Source organism: Antechinus flavipes, chromosome 1 (genome assembly GCF_016432865.1).
Source record: "Antechinus flavipes isolate AdamAnt ecotype Samford, QLD, Australia chromosome 1, AdamAnt_v2, whole genome shotgun sequence".
NCBI classification, from domain to species: Eukaryota; Metazoa; Chordata; class Mammalia; order Dasyuromorphia; family Dasyuridae; genus Antechinus; species Antechinus flavipes.
Window position 1 is genome coordinate 291,706,027 of NC_067398.1, and position 24,684 is coordinate 291,730,710.

Sequence of the window (24,684 nt, forward strand, 5' to 3'; positions counted from 1 at the left end):
TGTACAAACAAAACTAATGCAGACAAGATTAGAAGGGAAGCAATAAACTGGGAAAACGTTTTTAGAGTCAAAGGTTCTGATAAAGGCTTCATTTCCAAAATACATAGAGTATTGACTCTAATTTATAAGAAATCAAGCCATTCTTCAATTGATAAGTGGTCAAAACATATGAACAGACAATTTTCAGACAAAGAATTGGAAGTTATTTCTAGCCATATGAAAAGATGTTCCAAGTCATTATTAATTAGAGAAATGCAAATTAAGACAACTCTGAGATACCACTATACACCTGTCAGATTGGCTAGAATGACAGGTGTGGTGAGCTTATTGGAGAAGTTGTGGGAAAACTGGGACACTCATGCATTGTTGGTGGAATTGTGACTACATCCAGCCATTCTGGAGAGCAATCTGGAATTATGCCCCCAAAGTTATCAAGCTTTGTATACCTTTTGATCCAGCAGTATTACTACTGGACTTATATTCCAAAGAGAGACTAAAAAAGGGAAAAGGATCTGTATGTGCCAAAATGTTTGTGGCAGCCCTTTTTGTAGTGGTTAAAAACTGGAAACTAGAGAGACTTACATGAATTGATGCTGAGTGAAATGAGCAGGATCAAGAGATCATTATATATTTCAACAACAGTACTATATGATGATCTGTTCTGATGGACATGGCTCTCTTCAACCATGAGATGAACCAAATCAGTTCCAATAGTGCTGTAATGAATAGAACCAGCTACACCCAGTGAAAGAACTCTGGGAAATGAGTGTGAACCACTACATAGAATTCCCAATACCTCTATTTTTGTCCGCCTGCATTTTTGATTTCCTTCACAGGTTAATTGTACATTATTTCAAAGTCTGATTCTTGTGCAGCAAAGTAACTCTATAGACATGTATACATATATTGTATTTAACATATACTTTAACATATTTAACATGTATTAGTCTACCTGTTATCTGGGGGCGGGGGTGGTGGAAGGAGGGGAAAAATTGAAACAAAAGGTTTTGCAAATGTCAATGCTCAAAACCCATGCATATATCTTGTAAATAAAAAGCTATAAATAAAAAACAAAACAAACAAACAAACAAACAAAAAAGAATGAAAGCATCTCTACTTGGAATGAGAATATATTTTAAAGGTGAAAATAACAAATACATAGAAAAATATATGTAGCATAAATATCAATACAAGTACATACAAAAATAATTAAAAATGAGATCATTTGGAAGGAAGGGCATTATTAACAGTTGGGGATCTGAGAAGATTGCATACAAAAGACAATGTCTGAGTTTCATTTAAAAGAGAGAGACTTAGGGCAGCTAGTTGGTGTAATGGATAGAGCACCAGCCCTGAAGTCAGGAGGACCTGAGTTCAAGTCCTCAGACATTTAATACTTCCTAGGTATGTGACCCTGGACAAGTTACTTAACCCCAGTTGCCTCAGCAAAAAAAAAAAAAAAGGGGGGGGGGATGGTAATGATAATAAATGTGTGGGGCAGCTAGGTGAGATAATAGAGCCCTCAACATGAAGTCATTTTCCTGAGTTCAAAATCTTGCTGTGTGACTCTAGGTAAGTCTCTTTTCCCTGTTTACCTCAGTTTTCCCATCTGTAAAATGAGCTGAAGAAGGGATTGACAAACTATTCCAAGATCTTTGCAAAGAAAACCCAAATAGGATCATGAAGAGTCTGACCCAACTGAACAACAATAAGGAAGTACTATTAGAGGCATAGAGAGTGGAAGGTGGCTAGTTTGGCTGAACAGGAGAGTGTAAAAAAAAAGAATAATGACCAATGAGACTGTAATAGTATTTTGGGACCAGGTTGTTTAGGCTTTAAAAACTAAATAGAGTTTATATTTTATTCAAAAGGCAATCGAAAGCCACAGGAATTAGTTGAATAGAAGAGTCACACAGTCACACCTGTGCTTAAAGAAAATGACTTTGGCAGCTGTGCATAGAATGGATAAAATGACCAGAAACTAGAAGCAGGGAGAATAATTAGAAGCTTATTACAAAAATTATGTTGAAAGCTGATACAGACTTGAATCAAGGTGGTAACTGTTTAATTGGTTAGAAGCAGTCAGAGGTTAGAGACATTGTGAATATGGTAACAGCAAGATTTAACAGCTGATTGTTTATCTGAGGTAAGGGATAATGAAGATTCAAGTAAAATGCTAAGATTATCAACCTGGGAGATTAGACAGGAGTACCTTCTTTAGAAATACAGAATATTAGAAAAGAGCAGAGTTTTAGGTGGATGAATAAGTTCATTTTTAGATATTTCATGTTTGAGATGTTTCTGGGATGTTTTTACAGTTGTCCAACAGATAATTGTTGTTCTAAAGCTAAAGTCAAGGAAGAGAATTAGGCTGGATATATAAATGTGAGATCAGCCACATAAAGAGATAATTAAACCAATGGGATCACTGAAAGAGAGATAGCTAGAGAAAAAGAAGGATAAAGGAAGAAGGATCAAGAGAAAGAGAGTAAAAGGAAAAGAATTGTCTTCAAGTCAGTAAGGGGCTGAGACAGAACCTTAGGGAGCATCCATAATTAGGAGGTATGAGAAAGAATGTCCGATATTTTCTGGAAAAGCCGAAATTATATAAATTTTCCCTTGTTTCTTTAAAGCCTGCATATTCATTTTTGCTTATATTATAGTAACAGTCCCTTAAATCTTGTACCACCATTAAGCTAATCATTCCCCATCTGGTATGGGACTATTTATTTATAGTTTTTTTAATTACCATAGAAATAATTTTTAATGAATATTTTGATGGATAAAAATCCTTTCTTTGTTTTTTGACCTCTTTTCATTTAATATTGGAGAGTGGATTCTCTGGACCGAAGTGTATAGTCATTTGAGTTACTTTTAGGTTAATTCTAAATTGCTTTCAGAAAGACCAGATTTTTTCATAGCTTAACCAATGTTTTCTTGGTGTGACTGTTTTCTTATCATGTGATGTTAAAAGGACTAAAGGAAAGTCTCCACCATCTTAAATAGATTTTCAATGGAGTAGATGTTACATTTTGTACTATGCTTTTATACAATGCTTTAGGTAAAACATTGATAAGAATGGCATGTGATGAGAAAATGGAAATTGGTTACTATCTGCTCAGGTGGAGGAAATATCCATATTTATGGGATCATGGCTAATGATAATAATATGAATAGGGACTAAGCTTGCTATTTCATTACTCTAAAGAACTTCTGAGTATAGTAATTCTTATCAAAGCAAGTTGACATCTTAGCTGCAATATAAGGTGTTAAAGAGTTGTTTAATGCTGACATTAAATGACAGGCAAAATCAAGTAGTTAGCATGCATATGAAACAAACTACTACTACTACTACTACTACTACTACTACTACTACTACTACTACTACTACCACCACCACCACTACTTCGAATGAAGATAGCAATTTAAGGAATCGAAACACTATGTATATTATACATCTCACTTGGGTTAAGGACTTATTTACCAATTCTATATAAGTCAAGATTTTGTATTTCTATTTTGAAGGATAGGGACTATAAGACATCTTTTTATTTTGGCTCATTTAGCAACCAGTACAGTGCTAAATTTGTATTAATTGAATGAATTAATGAATGACTAAATCTTTCCATTTGGATCATGGGATGTTGTGAAATTTCCCCCTGTGTTTCAAAGTGAAAGTAATTTTAAATCTCTTCAATTTTTAAAATAATTTTGTTATGTGATAATGGCACCTCAAATAAAGGGCTATAGAAAAAACTTATCAAAAAGTTAAATTTTCAAAATTCCAAAAAGTTTGCCATATAAGCAATGATTCTTAATCTGAGCTTCATAAAGTTGTTTTCTCTTATTTTGATTTTTTTTTACAATTTTATTAGAATTTATTTCCTTTGCAATCCTATATATTACATTTTGTATTTCAAAACATTATTTGGTAGAGGAGTGTATAAATATCTCATCAGACTGAATGACATAAATTAAAAATCTCTACTGTATAAATTCAGTAATATGCTTCCATTGGGTTTTTTATTTTATATTTATACTTTCTACTATTTTACCTTGTTATTACTTGAATCTTATGATCCTACCTACTTTATTTCTCTTCTTTACTCAGTTATAATTCAAAACATTTATTCTACCCGTTTTGCATTCTTTATTTTTACTAAAAATTAAATATTAAAATTAAATTAATTAAATTAAATATTAAAATTATTTTAAATAAAAATAATTACCTGACAATATCGAGTTTGGAGGAAAAACTAAAAAAAAAAAATCAAAGAGTAGTATTCTTTCTATATTTTTCTTTTTGAATTTTTCACTTACCTTGTTATGGCAATGTTTTGATACATGATTATTTAAATTCAAAGGCAGTGAGGTCCTTTGAGTCTAAGATTAAAAATCATCTTATATTCTTAACTCATTCTCTTATAAGAGTCTCCTTTTTAAATGGCATAATAGCTTGCCCCAAACACCTAAATATGACTCATTGGCTGTAAAGCCTTTTATTATAAGAATAGCTTTTTAATAGAATTAGTAGAATTTAGTAGAATTTTAAGAGATATGTGTATGTGAATGCAGTGCACATGCAAAAACATCATCCACAGTAGCAGTGTAATCTTCTTCATTTTTCTCACATCAAAGAAACTTGTTTTCTTTGTTCATTTTTATTTGAATCACTCATATTTTTTTCTTTCCTTACACTGTATGTAACCATTATTTCATATTATACCTACAAGTTATATAAAATTATTTCTTTCAGGTCTTGCCTTTTACCTTTTTCTTGATATCAAGTTCTAAGCCTTCATTTTTCCAGATCAGTTAGAATGAGTAGAAAGACCTTGAGTCATGAAAGTCTGAGTTCAAATCTGTTCTCGGACTTTGGACAAATCATTTAAACTTGATTTATCTTAGTTTCTTTATCTGTAAAATGGAATAATAATATATGATAGATTTAATATAAATGTTAGTTATTGTTATTGTCATTATTATTTCCATGTTATTTTCAAAAAGGTGTCATGTGTGAAATAACATATATACTTTCATATATAATTTCCTTCAAAGTCTTAGATCCAGGTTTTAAAATATGCATACATATCTATGTATATATCTATAACCATCCATCCCTACACTTAGAACATACTTCTTCTGTATTTTAAAAATGCATGTGAATACACAACCAGAAAACTGCAAAGGGTGAAGGTGAGACTAAAGCCATGTTAATCACTTACTGTTTTGTAATCATTTATACCCATTCACTCACATCTCCTCCATAGACATTGACTATTGTGTGATTTTTCGAGTTTGACAGATCCTTTTCAACTAGTATAAAAATATAGAAAATGAACAAATCAGTTATAGGGATGCTGTCCTCCCAGAACACTGAGCATCCCTCTACCTCATAAATGGCCCTTCTGCTCTTTGCTCTTTAGTCCCTGTGCTTATGAGGAAAAAGCCAAACTCTTGGCTTTTTATTGTCTACATAGAATCTGGAGAGAATTGGAGAGCTTACCTTTCCTTCCCCCTCACTAATCAAGTTATGGATGCTATTCCAAGTTCTTAGAATAACTAGTCTCATGTCTGTTTGCCAACAATATTAAAATAAGTGGCAACATGTGGATTACAGATGGATGACCTAGGTTCAAGTCTTGACTTAAAGGTGATGTGGCCCTAGACAAATTACCAAAGTTTCAGTCCCAGAGACATATTCTCTGAGTCTATATTTGATAGAAAAGCTGTGTAAACAGAAATTGGTAAAAGTTTCTTTACCTGAAATTCTCTATACCTGTGAAATCATAAGTTTAGATGTAACAAAAAATAACAACAATAACAATAATCAATTTGTCTAATCACAATGGTTAGTTTGGTTTCATTTTAAAATTTGTGCAATAACTTATCGCAAACCTCTACAGAAAAAGCTAGGAGGTTACATATTTATTTGCTAAGTTATTTTAAGAAATCGAAGTTCAGAAAGATCTCAGATGAGTCCCATCCGTACCTTCGTGAGCATCCTTTGTGCAAGATCACTGCCATGATATCCTTTATCCTTACCTTGATGATCTAAAGGAAATGGACTGCTTCCTAAGATAACTCATTCCACACTTAAATAGTTTCAGTTAAGAAATTGTCCTTTACTTTCAACCTAAATTTTCTTCTTTTTCTCTTTTGCCCAAGACTCAAAGTGCATTTGTCCATTCCTAGCTTAAATTCTTCAGAATTGTTACATCTTGAATGCTTTAGGAAATTTTACAACTTCCCATTTCAGCCTGAAATTTTAGTCCTTATTTTAAAGTTTATACTTTCTTTTTAAATCTTATCTTAGCAGATGATACTCAAAGTTACCTACTAGAAAGATAATGCTGAAGAGTGCTTGGCAATAGAATTTGAAGTTTGGAAATAGAAACACTACCAAAATATGTTTTGATTGATTCTGGAGAATAGAATAGCAAGTAAAATTCATCTAAACACTGAATATTAGTAGATATTAAATGATAGGGAAGCTGTATAGCTTAATCTTTAGTGTCCTTAACAGTTAGGATGACATGAGTTAAAATCTCCCTTCACCACTTGCAGGTTGTGTGACTTTAGACAGACTTTTTAACCCACCCTTAATGTTGGCAAATCTCTGAAGCTCTAAGTTGTTAATAGAGGCACTAATGCATCAATAGAGGAATTTTTTTGTCCTGTGCCTTCTCAGACTTATGAAATCACAAGCCCAGAATCTCCCTTCATCTTCTCCCCATTTCCTACTCTAAATAATCTTTGTTTAAGCCATCCTGAGAAGGGTTACAAAAGAAATAGAAAACATGTTTCTTGCCATGAGGAGTTTTACAGTTTATTGAGAAAGATAAGACCCATGAATTTTCCTTGAAATAAAATTGAAAATGGTAAAAAGACACTTTGGTCAAGTCACAGATCCACCATGGGTATAAGTTTTCTCATTTTATAATAATGAAAGTCATCCACAAAGTCCTTTCCAGGTCTAGATCTATGATATCTAGAAAATAATCAAGCACTGAAAGATAAGTTATGAGTTGTAAATGCCATAGGAATAAAGGAAAGATCCAAATGGACTAGAGTAATTGGAGACAGTTTTGTTCGAGGATCTGGAACTTGAGCTGGGTTTTTATTTTATTTTTTTTAAATTTTATTAAAGCTTTTTATTTACAAAATATATGCATGGATAATTTTTCAACAATGACCCTTGCAAAACTTTTTGTTCCAAATTTTTCTCTCCTTTCTGCCACCCCCTCCAGTAGGTGGCAGATAGTCTAATACATGCTAAATATGTTAAAATATATGTTAAATCCAATATATGTATATATATTTATACAGTTATCTTGCTGCACAAGAAAAATCAGATGAAGAGGGGGAAAAAAAAATCTGAGAAAGGAAACAAAATATAAGCAAACATCAAGAGAAAGAGTGAAAAAGTTATGTTATGGTCCAGACTCAGTTCCCACAATCCTCTCTCTGGATGTATGTGGCTCTCTTCATCACTGAACAATTGGAACTGATTTGAATCATTTCATTGTTGAAGAGAGCCATGTCCATCAGAATTGATCATCATATAGTCTTGTTGTTGTTCTGTATAATGATCTTCTGGTTCTGCTCATTTCACTCAGCATCAGTTCATGTAAGTCTCTCCAGGCTTCTCTGAAATCATCCTGTTGGTCATTTCTTACAGATAAATTATATTCCATAATATTCATAAAACATAATTTATTCAGCCATTCTCCAATTAGTGGGTATCCATTCAGTTTCCAGTTTCTTGCTACTACAAAAAGAGCTGCCACAAACATTTTTGCACATGTGGGTCCCTTTTTCTCCTTTAAGATCTCTTTGGGATATAAGCCCAGTAGAAATACTGCTGCAACAAAAGGTACGCAGACTTTGATAACTTTTTGAGCATAGTTCCAAATTGTTCTTCAGAATGGTTGGATCCTTTCATAGTTCCACTAACAATGTATCAGTGTCCCAGTTTTCCCACATCCCCTCCAACATTCCACAGTATCTTTCCCTGTCATTCTAGCCAATCTGACAGGGGTGTAGTGGTGTCTGAGAGTTGTCTTAATTCTCATTTTTCTGATCAATAAAGATTTGGAGCACCTTTTCATATGAGTAGAAATAGTTTCACATCCTTTGACCATTTATCAATTGGAGAATGCTTGAATTCTTATAAATTTGAGTTAATTCTCTATATATTTTGGAAATGAGGCCTTTATCAGAACCTTTGACTATAAAAATGTTTTCCCAGTTTATTGCTTCCCTTCTAATGTTGTCTGCATTAGTTTTGTTTGTACAAAAACTTTTTAACTCAGTATAATCAAAATTATCTATTTTGTGATCAATAATGATCTCTAGTTCTTATTGGTCACAAATTCCTTCCTCCTCTACAGATCTGAGAGGTAAACTATCCTATGTTCTTCTGATGTGTTTATAATATCATGTCTAGATCACGAACCCATTTTGACCTTATCTTGGTGTGTGGTTTTCTGTATGGTTTAATGCACATAACTAGACAATTTCTGCAATACCAGTTTCCAATTTTCCCAGCAGTTTTTGGCAAATAGTGAATTCTTGTCCCAAAAACTGAGATCTTTGGGTTTGTCAAACACTAGATTATGATAGTCATTGACTATGTTGTCCTGTGAACCTAACCTATTCCACTAATCAACTACTCTATTTCTTAGCCAGTACCAAAAGGTTTTGATGACCACTGCTTTATGATATAGTTTTACATCTGGTATAGCTAGGCAACCTTCATTTGCTTTTTTTTTTTTTTTCATTAGTTCCCTTGAAATTCTTGACCTTTTATTCTTCCAGATGAATTTTGCTGTTATTTTTTCTAGGTCAGTAAAATAATTTCTTCAGCGTTTGATTGGTATAGTACTAAATAAATAGATTAGGTAGTATTGTCATCTTTATTATATTTGTTTTGCTGGGCTTTTAAAGATAGATTGGATTTAGATATAGGAAAAGGAAGGTGAAAGAAGTCATTCCAGGTGGAGGAAAGAGCAGGACTAAAGGGTGTAGAAGTCAGAATATATATGTTTGTAGGACAATAAGGAGACCTGCTTTCTAGAGCCCCCAACTTGAGGTGACAAAGTGTACCATTGCTTTCTAGAGTCTCAACACTGGGGTGGATTAAAATATAGTGTCCAGATTAGCTCTCTGGAAGATCTCAGAACTAGCTCGAGTCCTTGGTCTTAGTGGAGATGTGATGAAAGCAGGAGAGCCACCATAAAGCTGGTCAAGTTTTCCCTCTGGTGGTTGTTTGTCCCCAGTTCATATCCTCTATTACAATTAAATCAATTCATCATATTGAATATAAGTCAATCATTATATCACTAGAGAACCATTATTTGTTGTAAGATTAAATCAATCAAACTGAACTAGAGAACTATTAATCACCATGCTAAACCAGATAACCATTGTCTTATGAATTCCACTGAACTAAACACCCTGTTGTAAGAATCCTCTCTTCAAGTATATTTCTCCAGAGTTCTGGCCCATTACGATCATCATCATCATCTTCTTCTTCATTACCATTGTTAAATATATCTCAATGGTTCAGTGATCCAAAACAATCCCAATTGAATTTGGATGGAAAATGTCATCCATATCCAGAGAGAGAACTATGGAGACTGAATGCTAATCAACACATGCTACGTTCACTTTTTTTTTCCTTCTCTATTTTTTTCTCTCTCATGTTTTTTTTTCCTTTTATTCTGATTTTTCTCTTTCAACATGATTCATAAAGAAATATGTAAAACTAATAAATGTATATGTATAATCCCCCCAAATATTGGGGTTTTTTATATACAACTGGGAAAAATGAAAATTAAAAAAAAATCTTTGTTAAATGTAGCATATTAAAATTTGCAAAGCACTTTATAAATATCTCATTTTTTCCTAACAACAATCTTGGGAGGCAGATGTTCTTATTATCTCTATTTCTACAGAAGAAGAAACTAAGATAAGTTTCAGTTAAGTGTCTTGTCAGAGTGATATACAGAGTAAGTATCTGAGGATGAATTTGAATCCATACTACCATCTTGCTGCCATAAATATGCTAAATGAACAGCCAGGGAACTCAATTTTCCAAATTTTCTGATTACTACTCTCAAAAGAAAATAATTTCCTTCAGATCTGGTAACAATGTGATTTGGTCTCTTAAAGATTTTTTCATTCATTTTAATTTTTGGAATAAGATATTGTTTACTTTTTTTTTTAACTTTTTAGACATACTGGACACACACCAAGATACACATTGTTTGTTATCCTATTTTCCTCTTCAGAACATCAAAACTCCTTTTAATTGATCTGTCTTTATTGCCAGGGATCTGGGAAAGCTCTATAAGCTTCCTGAATCTTTATATAACCCCCAGCATAGATGGCCAGAAAGTTAGGAAGCTTCAGAGGACCAAAAACCTCAGAAATGCCCTAAATCACATTTCCACTTTTGTTTGTTTATACTTCAAAACTTGACATGGAGTGATTCACCATTTATGCATGATATCAAAATAACCATATAGCATATTCAAACTGTTGGCTAACTCTGATGTTCATACATTGACACTAAAATGTGGTCATCATTTCAATTAAATAGACATATTTATTGTGTTGAATAGACATAGCCTACATGAAACTAAATTTGAAATGCTTATTTTGAAGATGTTTTTATGGTTTAGTTATATCCAACTTTTCATATAATTCCACCCCTCTTTGGGGGGTGGGGGGCTGGTTCTTGGCAAAGATACTGGAATAGTTTGTCATTTCCTTCTCTGCTTATTTTATAGATGATGAAATTAAGGCAAACAGGATTAAGTGACTTGCTCATGGTCACATACCTAGTGAGTGTCTGAGGACAGATTTTAATTCAGGAAGATGAACCAGAGCCCAATGTTCTAGCCACTCTTATCACTTAGCCACCCAGTTTTCAGATTTAGTGTTTTTTCCTTTTTTTTTTTTTTTTTTTTTTGGTATGATGGGAAGTGGCAAATAGTATGTTATACATTATTGCAGTACTCTGGAAGAAATAGGTGAACACTGAAACATGAAACAGGATTGTTATATTATGTTATAAATACTAATGCATCACTTTTCTGGCATTCTGGAAAAGGGAAACATTACACTTGAATTTCCCAGAAAATATATATTTTTTAATTTAACAGAGTTTGAAGGAGAAATCTTTTATGCTGAATATATTGAGCTTAATTTAACTTTTTCTTGATGACTCAAGATCATCATATTATGAAAATTAATCATAATACTTTCCTATAATGGTATCCTCAGGTATTATTGAGATATATAGAGCTTTGTCTCTACTAGTTAGTTTCATAATGCTGTGCCTTCTGAATGCTTTCAGAATTCTTATACTTCTTTTTTATAATTTTTCTATCTCCTCCCTCAATATTAAGTAAACATTTGTCACTGTTTCTACTCTCAATGTGCCTGCCTGTTAGTGGTTCTTCCTACTTCCTCCCTAATCTCAGGGACTTCTAGATTGCTGCTTATAACCTACAGTGACTGAGAAACTCATTAATTATGCTTTTTAGAATTGCATATAAAGCAGGTATATAAATAGGCTCACTCAAAAATTTTCTTGAAGACTGTAAATTTTAGTTTATAGAATTTGCTATCTTTTCTGCTTGAGATTCTTATATACATTTTGGTTTTCAGCTGTGTTATTGATAGTTGAGGTTGTTTGCTATCTGCCTTCCATGCCATCTAGTATGGTGTTCATTATTCTCTCAAATATTTATAGATTAATTTTTGAGCCTTCTACCCTCCAAAAAAAAATTGTGTGCCCAGAAAAAAAATAGTATATGTAATTTTGTATTATATTGTTTTATGAGAAGTGGGAATGGGAGAAAGGATAAGAAAGTCCTGTTGTCTTGCTCATGCCTATGTGCTTTTGAATACTTCTCAACAGATTCCAATTGTGGTTGCTACTAACTGAAGAGCAACCATGCTGTTATTATCCTTACATTGCCCATATCTTATTTTTCCCCATGGTCAATTTTTTTTTTTAACTTGGGAAAGTATTCCTAACATCAGCCCTCATCTTTAAATACAGATGGTTACAATTTCTTTTAAGTTTCATTATTATTAAGTGTTTTGATAAATGGAGGAAAAAAACCCACCACCAATAGCAAGTTTTCTGGCATTTTACTTTGGCTCCATCTTTTTCCTTTAAATTCCCTCTTTTTTCACACCATCTTCATGTAGTAACTATAAAATGGTGATAACATTTTTGTATATTGTAGAAATGAATGTCAGTTTTTATAAAAATAATGTGAGATTTTTTAATCTTAAAATTCTGTGTGAAGTACAGAATAAAGTTTATTTTATCCCTTCAATTGTACTGAAGTTTAAATCACATTTTCTTTAAAGTTAACATCAACTATTCTGTTGGATGTAAAGTCAAGAAAATAATTATTATTGAATTTGATCTAATATACATTTATTAAATGTATGCAAGAGCATAGTTCTTTAGTGAACTACAAAGTTTAGATAAAAGAAGATCAGTATTTCTGCTTCATTTGCATTTACATTCATTATATTACAAGAGGGGGTTATGTGATGTACCAGGTAAGAAAAAATAAATAGAGAAAAGAAGTATAGGAAATATCACGTGAGGCTTCAGGCAGGAATGGTAATATTGAAAAGAGAGCAAGAAAAGCTTCCTGGAGGAGATGGCATGTTGTCCAGTAATATTTAGAGCAACTATAGAATTATGTATTTTACTGCTTCTTTTTATTATAAATCATTTATTTCTTTTATACTAAAATTAATTCATTCCTCAGATCCAGTAGCTTTCATGAATGCTATGTGTATTAGATATATATATATATATATATATATAGTATATTGCTAATTTCATTTTAAAATAGTGCTTTATAGAAAGGTCTGAAGTTGTTAATTGGCAAGACTAAGCTTGCTCCCTGTTGTGCTGCTACCATAGTTCTCTGAGAAAATTTGCCCCATATCACTTAGTTTTGTGTGTTTTGTGCTGATGTGGTAGGAACAGGTATGAACATGCAGTCCTGTTTTATACTTTAATTTCAGGAATGCTGATTTTCACCTTTAAAGGAGCAAGATTCTACACTAGGGAGAAAGCTATGAGAACAAAAGATGTCCCAATTAGTCTGTGTTTCCATGTGATTTGTTTTTAAAGTAATAAGATGACTCCTCAACACAGACACACTGCCCCTACAAAAAACTGGCAAAAACACATTCCTCCAATAATACTTCAATATCTAATAGGCAACTTCTATTGGGGATTTGCCTGAGCCACTGTGGAGATGGAGACATTAGAGAGGAGGTGATTGGGGGGGAAGAACTGAGGAAATTCAAGATGTCAAATGTCAAATATCCTATTTCTTTCCTGAGAAGTACTTGGTAGAAGTTTTTAGAACAGTCTTTGGAAATATCTTTTACATTACCTTATAGTGTAATGGCAGCCACTGCTTTGATTATTTTTAAGAAACAAGTAAAACTGAAGGTGTTTGAAAGGGAAATATGTTTTGTATGACCCCTATTTTCGTCTCTCTTTTATTACATCTTTTTCTAGAAAATGAATCATGTCCAATCTGTGTAATTGTGTGAGATCCTGGATTCACTGAGTTCAGTTGAACATCTATTTGGCAACTAATATGTATGACATGCTGTTCTAGGTATTGAGTCTGTAGAGCTGAAAAGATGATAATAATCAGCATATACATTTTACTTTAAGTTCAAAGTGCTTCTTTTATCTCATTTGATCTTCAAAACAACTCTGTGAAGTTGGTTAGATGATTCTTATTTTATAGATTAGGAAATTAAGGCATATAATGGTTAAGTGACTTTACCAGGAACAAACAAGTATCTGAGTTTAGATTTGAATTTAAGTCTTCCTTCTGTCTCAGGTGGCATGATCTCAGAGTTCAAAGAATATACCATCCAATATGGGGAATCAAATATGTTCACAAATAACTACAAATGGGAATGTGTTGCATGCAAAGAGAAAGAGTGGGGAAAGGAAGGAACACATCTGGAAGGATCATGAGAAGGGGATAAGAGAACTGAAGTTTTAAGAGAAGGAATTATCTAATTAGATTGAGGTGTGGAAGATCATTCCAATCAACCAAACAATAAACATTTATTAAGCACCTGTGCTGCTATTCAGTAATTTCCAATTCTTCATGATTTCATTTGGGATTTTCTTTGGTAAAGATACTTGAGTGGTTTGCTATTTCCATCTCCAGCTCATTTTACAGGGTAAGTGACTTTTCCAACCTCATACAGCTAATAAGTGAAGCCAGATTTGAACTCATGAAAATGAGTCTTCCTGACTCCAACCCTAGGGCCGTATTACCCTAGTACCACCAGGTGGTATCACCTAAATATCCTTATTAAACAACTACCATATGCCAAACATTTGTTAAACCCTGGGGATTTAAAAAAAAAAAATCCTGCTCAAAAGGAGCTTACAATCTAAGAGGGAAGAAAACCTATAAACAAATATATACAAAGCAACCTATGCACAGGATAAATAGGAAATAATTAATAGAAGGAAGAGACTGAAATATTAGAGGGAAAGGGAAAGCCTTCTTTAGAAGACAGGATTTTAGTGGAGACTTAAAAGAAGCCAGAGAAGTCAGAAGTCAGATTGGAGGAAGGTGAGTACCCCAGGCCCGGGGCCAGAGAAACTGCCTATGGATTGTTTTGTTTAGAGAACAAGCCAAGTAGGCTAATGTCATAGGGTCATAAGGTCCTCAAATGTTTTGGGAGTAAGGGAATTGGAAAGGTAGAAGGGGGCTATGTTATGAAGGATTTTGAATGGCCAAAAGATCATTTTGTATTTGCTCTTGGAGATGATAGAAAGCCACTGGAGTTTATTGAGTAGAGGACAGGTCAGACCTGTGCTTTAGGAAAATCACTTCAGTAGCTGAATCGAGGATTAATTGGAATGGGGAGAGAATTAGCAGGTAGACCAACCACTGTCCCAGTGGTCCAGACGTGAGGTGATGAGGATCTACACTAGAGTGCTGATAGTGTCAGAGGAGAGAAGGGGGCGTATTGAAGAAAATTCAAAGTTGAAATCAAACTTAGATATGAGGCAGGGCAGGGGAAGAGATAATGAGGATTCCAGGATGACCTCCTGAAGTGGTGAGCCTGAGGGACTACAAAAGATGCTGTCTCTTACAGTAATAAGTCAGATAGGATGGGGAGATTTAAAAGGAAAGAGAGCAATTTCTGGACATATTGAATGTGGGATGTCAACTAGATATCCAGATGTAAGATTGGAGGTCAGGAGATAGTAGGCTTGAGAATCATTAGCATAGAGACTCTCAGCTGAGGGTCAAATTTATAGCCCCAGAGGAACTGGCATAATATATTTTCTGTACTGATGTATTGTGGGCATGATGTTCATATTCAAGCCTTTCTGTGCTAAAAAAATAAAAATATATATACTGTTATTATATAAAAGGAGGCAGAGAATCTGGTTCTATCAAGAGCTTTCTATTATGGTTTCTCTTTATTAAAATATTTCATCTGAACAGATCATTTTTTATGATATTTTTCTTCCCTTTTGTCAGTGGAATTTGCTGCTGGCCCCTGCTAGCTAAGACTGGCTCTGAGCCAGTTCGAGGTCCTATTAACATGTTCTTGCACAACCTATGCATGAAAATGCTTTCTTTCCATAAAAAGATTGCCATCCAGTGGTGGAAAAAGAAATACCCAGTTTTCGTTCAGGAAAATGCAAGCTGAAGTATACAGTTAACTATTTGAACTTGGCTGAAGTTACTGATATATCTGGGCTTTCAGTATGAAGCCCCAAGCAGAATGAGTACAGTGTGCCTTTAAGAAAATAGATGCCTTACCAAACTTAGCTATAGTTGTAGATCTCTGTTTCAGTAGGGAAGGAAAGTGTTAATTTCTTATTTGTACACTTTTTTTTCCCCCTGACTTCCTTCCTATTCACTTCATTAAGTCTAGAGGCAGTTCAGCATGGGAGACGTCTGTATGTTGAATTAGGGCTCTCGCACTGTTGCGCCAGACGTCACCAGTCGGAAACTGGGGGTTTGCTTCTGTGATTTATTTCATTATTGTGCTGGTTAAAGGTTTGGAAGGGAATTCTTTTGTGGTACTTTAGCTTTATATATGTAGCAAATTTTTTTTGGTTTTGGTTTTTTCTTTTTTTCTTTTTTTTTGTTTTGATTTTTTTTCTTTTTTACCCTTTAGCAGAGAGTTCAGTCAGTTGAACCAGTTTAATAAATCAACTTAAAAAACAACGACAATTTATAACCTCCAACTAATAATTTGGCTTACATGCAGAAGTGATCTTGCTGAACTTTATAAGTGGGAGGGGAAAGCATTAGGGTATATTTAGGAAATTTATTTTCACTAGGAAATGACCATTAGCAATCAGTAAACATTAAGCCCTGCAGAATGAATGTTTGGGGGCTTTTGGGAGGAGGGAAGATGTTTTGTGGTTCTCTGCATTCCTACATACAACCTTGATATAAGTGGAGGAGTAGTCAGTACTTTAAGTCTAATGTCATGTAATTCTAAATCCTAAATTTAAAATTAATATGCACAGCTTAGTATGTACTTTGAAGACTTTCACTAATCTGTTGCCAGTTTAATTTATTTTCGCTTATCAACTACTCATAGATTTAGAGATTCAAAATAGCAAACACTTTAAGCTTAGACTTTGCTCCTTTGTCTCAAAAACTGAAGGGTGGAAAAAGAAAACCCTTTTTAGGACCCTCCCCTTTCCCCCATATGTCTCATTTAAGGGGAGGGGGAGAGAAAGATAATTTTTTTTAGAGAATGAAATTGAAAGTAAAGTGTAACAATTAAGAAACAATGGCTTTGAATAAATTAAATATACATTGTATTTTTATTAACTGCATTAAAATGAAAACAGTTTCCTTTTGTCCTTTTTTTCTATTTTAAAAATCATTTAAAATGCTTCAAGTCCTATGCATCCTATTCAGAAAACAAAACAGTTATGTACAATAAGTAAAACAGGTTTTAAAACACAAAAATTACATACCTTGTTTTTATTTTTTTAAATAAAATTAGATATGAAATTGTTTCATGTTGATATAATTAGTAAAATGCTAGCAGTAATCAGAAACCACCTGAGCTAATAGCCATCTAATTCTGCTGCCTGGAATAATAAGGGGAAAATATGATAAGTAGTTGTCAATATTAAAGCAGGCTGGAGGAAGGAGGCTTCGGGCCTTGTAGTAGGGAGAATGAAACAGCAGATTTGAGTATCCACAATCCTTTCAGTATTAAATTTTCAGTAAAATAAAATTACTTGTATATGAAAACATAGCCTTTCCCCAGCTCTCTTTTTTTTCCTGATCAGCTGATGAAGAGACTAGCAGCTCGCTGCTTTGCTGGCTTGTTAATTTTATCCCCACTAACTGTGATTTCCGATAGCCGGCCTGCTGATAGTGGTAAGGTAAATATCTTTTTTCATTGCCGTCTTGAAGATTCAGTAGAACTACATCCCAGGCATGTGTAGGTGTGTGACACATCAAAAGCCGGTGTTCTCCGTCCGGATTTCTGTATACAACTGGGTGCTTATGGAGAGCAAATAACATTAACTGTTGACAGCCTTGCATGCTGTATTTATTATTAGCATTTTCAGCTTCCAAGATTTGCGGACCAGTTTCCTTTTCTTCATCTTCGCTAGCTGCAATGTGTATTACTGTATAGTGTGTGTCGCGTTTTAGCCAAATGAATATTAATGAAATTATGTGCAGATTTTTTTTTCTTCCTTTTTCCTCCTAACTCATCAGATCTTGAAGCTCCTTCATAGTGGTTATCTGAGCACTGTGGAAGCGTGATGGAAATTGTCTTTTGATTATTAAGGCCTAGTCTCAGACTGTCCCTCAGGATTCTGTGTTCATGTTTGTTCTATGGATTTGCACATCGGAAGATGCATAGGAAACAGATTTTGAAATCCCCCTGGCATTTTTAGCATGCCAGGTTGCTTTGTGTTTTGCACCAGGTTTTCTTCACAAAACCTTTTTTTCTCCCAATAGACATTGTACATAAGTAAAAGAAAAGATGTCTGAGCTGTAATCACTCTTTATATTTTATATTGATTGTTATACTCACATGATCATAAATATTAGCCATGTTTGGTGCTGTGGAGAAATGAAGGTAATTGCCTTATGATTAGAGCTCTTTCAGTTTCCAGAAAGGATTGATTAGCATTTGCATACTCAAGGCAATATTGAAAGGCAGGAGGAACAAATAACTACACCAGTTATGTTTCGAGAAAGCATTAATCTTAAAATCTGATTTAAAGATTTATTTTTTTTTTTTTGCTTGGGTTGTCAGATTTTCTATCTTTTGCATGTTTTTTTTTCTATTTTTTCTTATATTTTAAGTTTTGTAATTTACTCAAAAAGAAAGTTTAACTTCTGTGTTTGTCACATGGATCTTTTAGTCATTTGTGAACAGTTTTTTTTTTTTTTTTTTTTTTTTTTTTTTTAATACCTGGTTGTTTTTTATAGCTATTTTATTATCTCTCTGCATTAGAGCTGCTGGCTGTGTTTAAGGCAAACGTTTGCAGGTAATTTGGAGAAAGTGGGTTTTTTTTTTTGTTTGTTTGTTTGTGGCGGTGTGTATGCTTTAAGTGCATTTGTCAGGAAATGTGACTTTGTAATTCATTTTAGTCTTATTTATGGCAAAGAAATTATAAAATTTAGACAGAATTTTCATTTGTTTTATTTTATGTAACAAGAATAAATAGAAAACCAAAAAGATAAAAAGGTTGATTTTTGTGTTTGATTGTTTGAAGATAGTAATCACAGGAATTGTTCTGACCTTTTAAAATAATGGGATGTCAAGCTTTCCTCCTTAGTTTTATGTAGATTAATTTCATTTGTATTTAGTTTATTTAAAGATATACTGTTTAAAGAATTGTGTCTTTTTTTTTTTTCTTTATAAAATTTACTCCTATTTCTTATTAGAGCTATGTAGGCCTTTGGATTATTTTGATGAAGCCAAAGTAGGCTAGATATGTGTTTATCCAATATGGTGGAGATGTTTTACTTGCATCCAATAATTATTGTTAACTTTTAGTTTTATTAAATATTTAATTAAATTTTATTCATTCTGGCCATTCATATTTCTTTTTCTTTAAATCATACTGATTTTTCTTCTTCATCCTTTTTTTTTTTTTTAACATCTATGGATAATAGGCAATTGAAGACGGTAATCTGGAAGAAATGGAAGAGGAAGTACGGCTCAAGAAACGAAAAAGACGAAGAAATGTGGAGAAGGAGCCTGGGAAGGAAGATGTGGAAAAAGCTAAAAAGAGAAGAGGTCGACCTCCAGCTGAGAAATTGTCACCAAATCCCCCCAAACTGACAAAGCAGATGAATGCCATTATTGACACTGTAATAAACTACAAGGATAGGTGAGATTTTTTTATTCTAATCATTTACTATTATCTAAATAATACTCAATTGAATACTTGTCTTTTGAAATTTTGTGTGGTGTATGTACACATTTCCATTTCTTAAATTTCTAATGTAAAAAATGTTTAAGATTTTGAAGGGATATTTAAGCAGCAAAATGTTTTGATCTGTAAAATAACATTCTGGAATGGAAAGAACACTGGATTTGTAGCCAGAGGACCTAAGTTTGAATTGGTGTTGTTATCAATGGGATCTTGAAAATGTTACTTTATTACTTTACACCTTAATTTTCTTATTTCTGAAAAGTAAGGACATAATCAGTCAATCAATTTTTATTAAACACTTACTATGTGTTAAGCTGTGGGGATACAAAAGGATTAGATAAGATATAAAGTCCCTTTTGTGCCTTAATGGCCTTTGAATCCTAGAATTTTCATCTTCAAGTAGGCTTTAATTTTGAAGAGCTCAAAGGACCTCTGTTGTCCTATGATTTGGGAAAAGGTACTTGAAATCTCAAAATACATAAATAAACACACATATATTCTCAAGGTTTTCTCACATAAGAAGAAGAATTTTCTTCATTAAGTTGATGCTTTACAGAAAATATTTCTTTCTATCACTCAAGTTCCTGACTTAAAAAACTATGAGACCATTCATTCCCTCCCCAATCCCTATATATCAATGTTGCAAGTGTGCAAGGTTGGGGGTTGTATTTTGTTACTACAGATATTACTTCCCTATATATCAATGTTGCAAGTGTGCAGGGTTGGGGGTAGTATTTTGTTACTACAGATATTACTCTAGGGTCTTTGTTACTTCAACAGATTTTTTTAACATAGAAAGCCCATTTATGGCTTTGAGGTATGCATGACAACAAACACTTATTAATCAACAAATATTTATTAAATACCATATACCATGAAGGAAGAATATCCTGAATAACTAAACTTTCAAATAATACTTTTCTACCTGTCCCTGCCTTTCTATTTTACTTTCATTTTAGAATACTCTGCTAAGTCCTATTCTGCTCTTCTCATTTCCTTTCTAAGAAGTTAACTATACAAAGTGTTCCAAAAGTTTTCCTGTAGTTTTGAACTTTAGTAGCTTAAAACCGCAACTCAATCTTTTGGGACAGTCTTTATTTCCTTCTTTTTTGTCATATTAATTTTGTCTTGGGAATCCTCTAGGAAGTGCTTACTGTGAAGACCGAGTTAGCACCCTCGATGCCTTAGAATCAGCCAGAGTCAGGATAAGCAAAAGTTCATGGTCTTTAGGGGTTGGAGTGAATTGGATGGATGTAGAATCTCCATGACCGCCTTCTCCCTCATCTATCGTCAAAATGTGACTCTGGCTAGTCTTACTCCACCCTTTAGTCCCTCCTACAATCCTCTGTATACACCAATTATTGAGCCAGCACAGGATAGTGGGAAGGGCCATTTTCCAAACATATGCTCATAGAGTATTGTCCAATAGGTAATTAGCCGTAAGTGTTCAGTTATCTGACCTCAGTGCATTAACGCAAGAGTTTCAGCCCTTTACATCTACTATCTTTATATTTTGCATTTCACTTTAAAAGTTTACCTTATAATTGTGAGACTTAATCATGGTTGTCAAATACTCTGCAGATTTTTTTTTTTTTAAACAAGTTCCTAAACCAAAAAAACATCTTTTGAAGTCTTTCTGGTTTCTGGAGAGAGAAAATAGTAAGGACTACATTTGTGGTTTATTGTTTGTATTTGTCTTTTGTTAATCATATAACTAATGTTCAACTGAAACAAACCATAGTCTTTTACTTTAAAGACTTGTCAGTATTAAAAATTTGTTAAAAAGCAATGCCATCACCATTTTTCAAAGTTGCTCAAATCATTGTGGTTAGAAAAAATTTATATTTTCTACATTGATTGCATTGTATAGATGGGAAAAATTGAGTGACTGATTACTCAGGGCAAAGAATTGAGAACACATTTTTATTTCTTATTGTAGCTATGCTGACTGCTAAAATAGGAGTGGGAAAGTTTTTTTTTGTTTTGTTTTGTTTTTAAAGACAAACTCTAAAATGATACCTTGTTTTTTCTTGCTGAGATGCCCTCTGATCCCTACAGGCTGATTCAGACTCACATCACATTTTCAAAAAGAAAACTGGACATAATTTAAAAGAAAACAAAACTTTTTAAATTGATTGTAAATATTCATTACTACATCTACAACTAGTTTTTTCTTATGTGTTACTTATTACTATTATTAGTTAAGCTTTTGTAAAACGCCCTCCACTTACAGGTAATGATATGCTTAGAGACACAGTTATTGACAATGTATTTATCAAGGTAGTTGTATGTAGGCATGAAAAGAGAATTGGATTGTTTGGAGTTAATTGATCAGAGTTCAGTTTCTGTACTACCTGTATAACCTTGAGCAGTTCAACTAACCTCCATTGGCTCATCTACTTGAATTTGAAAATAGGAAGGGAGGAGAGTATCTTGTGCCAGAAAACAGTATTTGCTAGCTAAATATATACACTTCTTTGAAAATGGCTATCCCATTTGGAATTCTCTCAATATCATTTTTATCCATGTCTATTCCTTGAGAATGACCAGAACCAAGAATCTAATTTGATTATATTAGTTATTTGATGAACCTCAGACATTAAACAGCACCAGCATTGATGATACTGATGCTGATGGATTGATGATGATGTTGATAATAACAATAACTATTTCCCAGAATGTCCCCTTTGTGATTTTCCTTTTCCTATGCTATTTTTATGGGGGATTGGAGTTAATAGTTATTTCTTTTATCATATTTATTAAAGTGACTCAGTAATAATAAAATTATATTAATTTTATGCTAAATTTAGAATAGATTTAATACTGAAAGGCTGAGAATGATTATCAAAGGGAAAAGGGAGTCAAAGTTGTGACCGTTAAACTTAAAAAATTGTACCTTAGTATGAATTTCCACTATCTTCTGAAAGAATGAGGAAAGGAACTCTCTAAGATGCTACTACTACATAGAAGTAATTTCACACTTTAAAGGTACCCTGGATCCACATGAATCTATTCAATATGGTCATTTTCTCCTTCACTCCCATAATTTCGGAACCTAGCTTGCCAAATACATGAGTACTGAAGCACTTTGAGAAATGTGCCAACACAAAGGTATTAGATAGATTGTAAAGAGAAGAAAAAATATATCAAATTACTGAGCATGTGAATAGAGTGTATTTTTCTACCTGTTCCTCATTTTCTATTCCATTTTTATTTTAGAGTTTCCTGTCAAGATTTTCATGAATCTCTGGTAGAATGTGTATCTATATTTCCCTTGTATGTGTCATGTTTAGTTTGCCTTAGGAATCCTCTAGAAAGGAACTTACTCTATTTATATTTCGCATTTCATTTACCAAGTTGGTACCCAAGTAGGAGGTACTCAAAATAGGAGGACTTTAATTAGATAGAATGTCACCTATTTTGGGGGTTGATCTTAAGCAAAATATTCTAAGAAATACAGTTGTCATGGAGTTGAAGGTTTTGTACCTTTAAAGACTGTCACTAATATAGTAACTCTCCCTACCTATGTGACTTAAAACTGTTTATAATCACTAGTACTACTTTAAACATTATGATTCTTGATAATCATTTAATTTTACTAAGTATTAAATGAGGCCATTAGTAGTTTCCACATATTTTAATCCATATGTGAGGGATGTTGCATGTTATTTTTTGTTGCAGAGTTATTTCTTTTATCATCTTGCACTGTATCTAAATTATTATAATTAAACTTGTTTTATAAGGAAACATATATCTGATTTTTTTAGAGAGTATTTTTATTTGGCTTAGTTTTTCTTTGAAAAAAAAAAAAACATGTTTTTAAAATTTTAAGAAATGTTCCAGACATTATTTAATGAAGTCAATAGAAGTGAAAATAATTGGCAGTCTGCTCCTGTCAGTGGTGGTTTTATATAGACTGAACATCCTCAGCCAGGCCTTTTTCAAAGATAGACATATCATATCATATATGTAAGAATAGAATACCTTGTACACCTTGCCCTTGTGAAAGATACTTGCACATTTTATTTAAAAATTCAATTTTGTTTTATTTTCAGTTCCAAATTCTCTCTCTCTCTCACCCATTGAGAAAGCAAGAAAAACAAAGCCCCTTACAACTATGTATAGTTATATAAAACAGATTTCCATATTAGCTATGTTCCAAAAAAAAAAAAAAAGAAAGAAAGAAAGGGGGAAACAAAAAAGAAAGAAAATAAAACATTTTCAAACTGCGGTCTGAGCTCAGAACCCATCAGCTCTGAATCCGAAGATAATAGCATATTTCATTGCAAGTTCTTTGAAACTGTAGTGGGTCATTATGTTGATCAAAGTTACTAAGTTTTTAAAGTTAATTATCTTTCCAATAGCTCTGTTGCTGTATAAATTGTTTTGCTGCTTCTGTTCACAGCACTTTGCATATAAGTTCATACAAGTTTTCCCAGATTTTCCCTTCATCATTTTTAATAGCACAATAGTATTTCATCACATTCCTATCCCGTAACTTGTTTAGCCATTCCTCAACTCATAGGTATTTTCTCAGTTTTCAATTCTTTGCCATCACAAAAAGATCTGTTATAAATAATTTTGTACATATAGAATCTTTTCCTTTTTCCTCTTATTGCTTGGTTAGAGTAACACTGCACACTTTTCATCTCAAAGAGGAAGGAAATTGTTCTCAGAGGCACAGATTTCTAATTTTTTTCTAAAAATTTTAAACGTGAGTTTGGCTTGTTGGGAGGTTTCAAAGTCTTTCCGTGTTTAGTCAGATTTTAAATATTTACCAAAAGCTTCATTTCCTAGTTTTGGATCCTAGAACCCTGAACCTACTCTTATTGAATAGGAATAAGAGACCAGAAAATTTTTCTAGTAAGGAAGGGGAGATTAGAAAATGCAGAATGGCAATGATAAGGAAAAAGAACTAGTAACATCCTAATGTTGTTCAGTTGTCTCTGATTATTCATGATCCTATTTGGGGTTTTGTTGGCAGAGATAGTAAAGTGGTTTTTGTCACTTCTTTTTTATTTTATGAATGAGGAACTGAGCCAAACAGGATTAAAGGACTTGTCCTGGGTGACACAGCTAGTAAGTGTCTGAAACCAGATTTGAACTAAGGGAGATGAGTCTTTCTGACTCTTAGCCCAGCGGTCTATTTGCTGAATCACATAGCTGCCCTTATGTGAACAAAAATTTTCAGGTTCTTTGTAGATGTG

At 33.1% G+C, this 24,684-nt stretch overlaps 1 protein-coding gene across 8 annotated transcripts in view; it reads left to right on the forward strand.

The window, feature by feature from the left end:
• The window catches only part of SMARCA2 (SWI/SNF related, matrix associated, actin dependent regulator of chromatin, subfamily a, member 2), a 241,370-nt gene that overhangs the window by 190,915 nt on the left and 25,771 nt on the right, over positions 1-24,684 (forward strand). For 7 of the 8 annotated variants that reach the window (XM_051962447.1, XM_051962452.1, XM_051962456.1 and 4 more), the window contains one exon: positions 19,215-19,432. In XM_051962447.1, the coding sequence (XP_051818407.1) occupies positions 19,215-19,432 (218 nt within the window). Of the gene's footprint in view, positions 1-17,353; positions 17,462-19,214; positions 19,433-24,684 lie in introns of those variants that run through there. The other variant, XM_051962482.1, reaches the window with a different exon arrangement.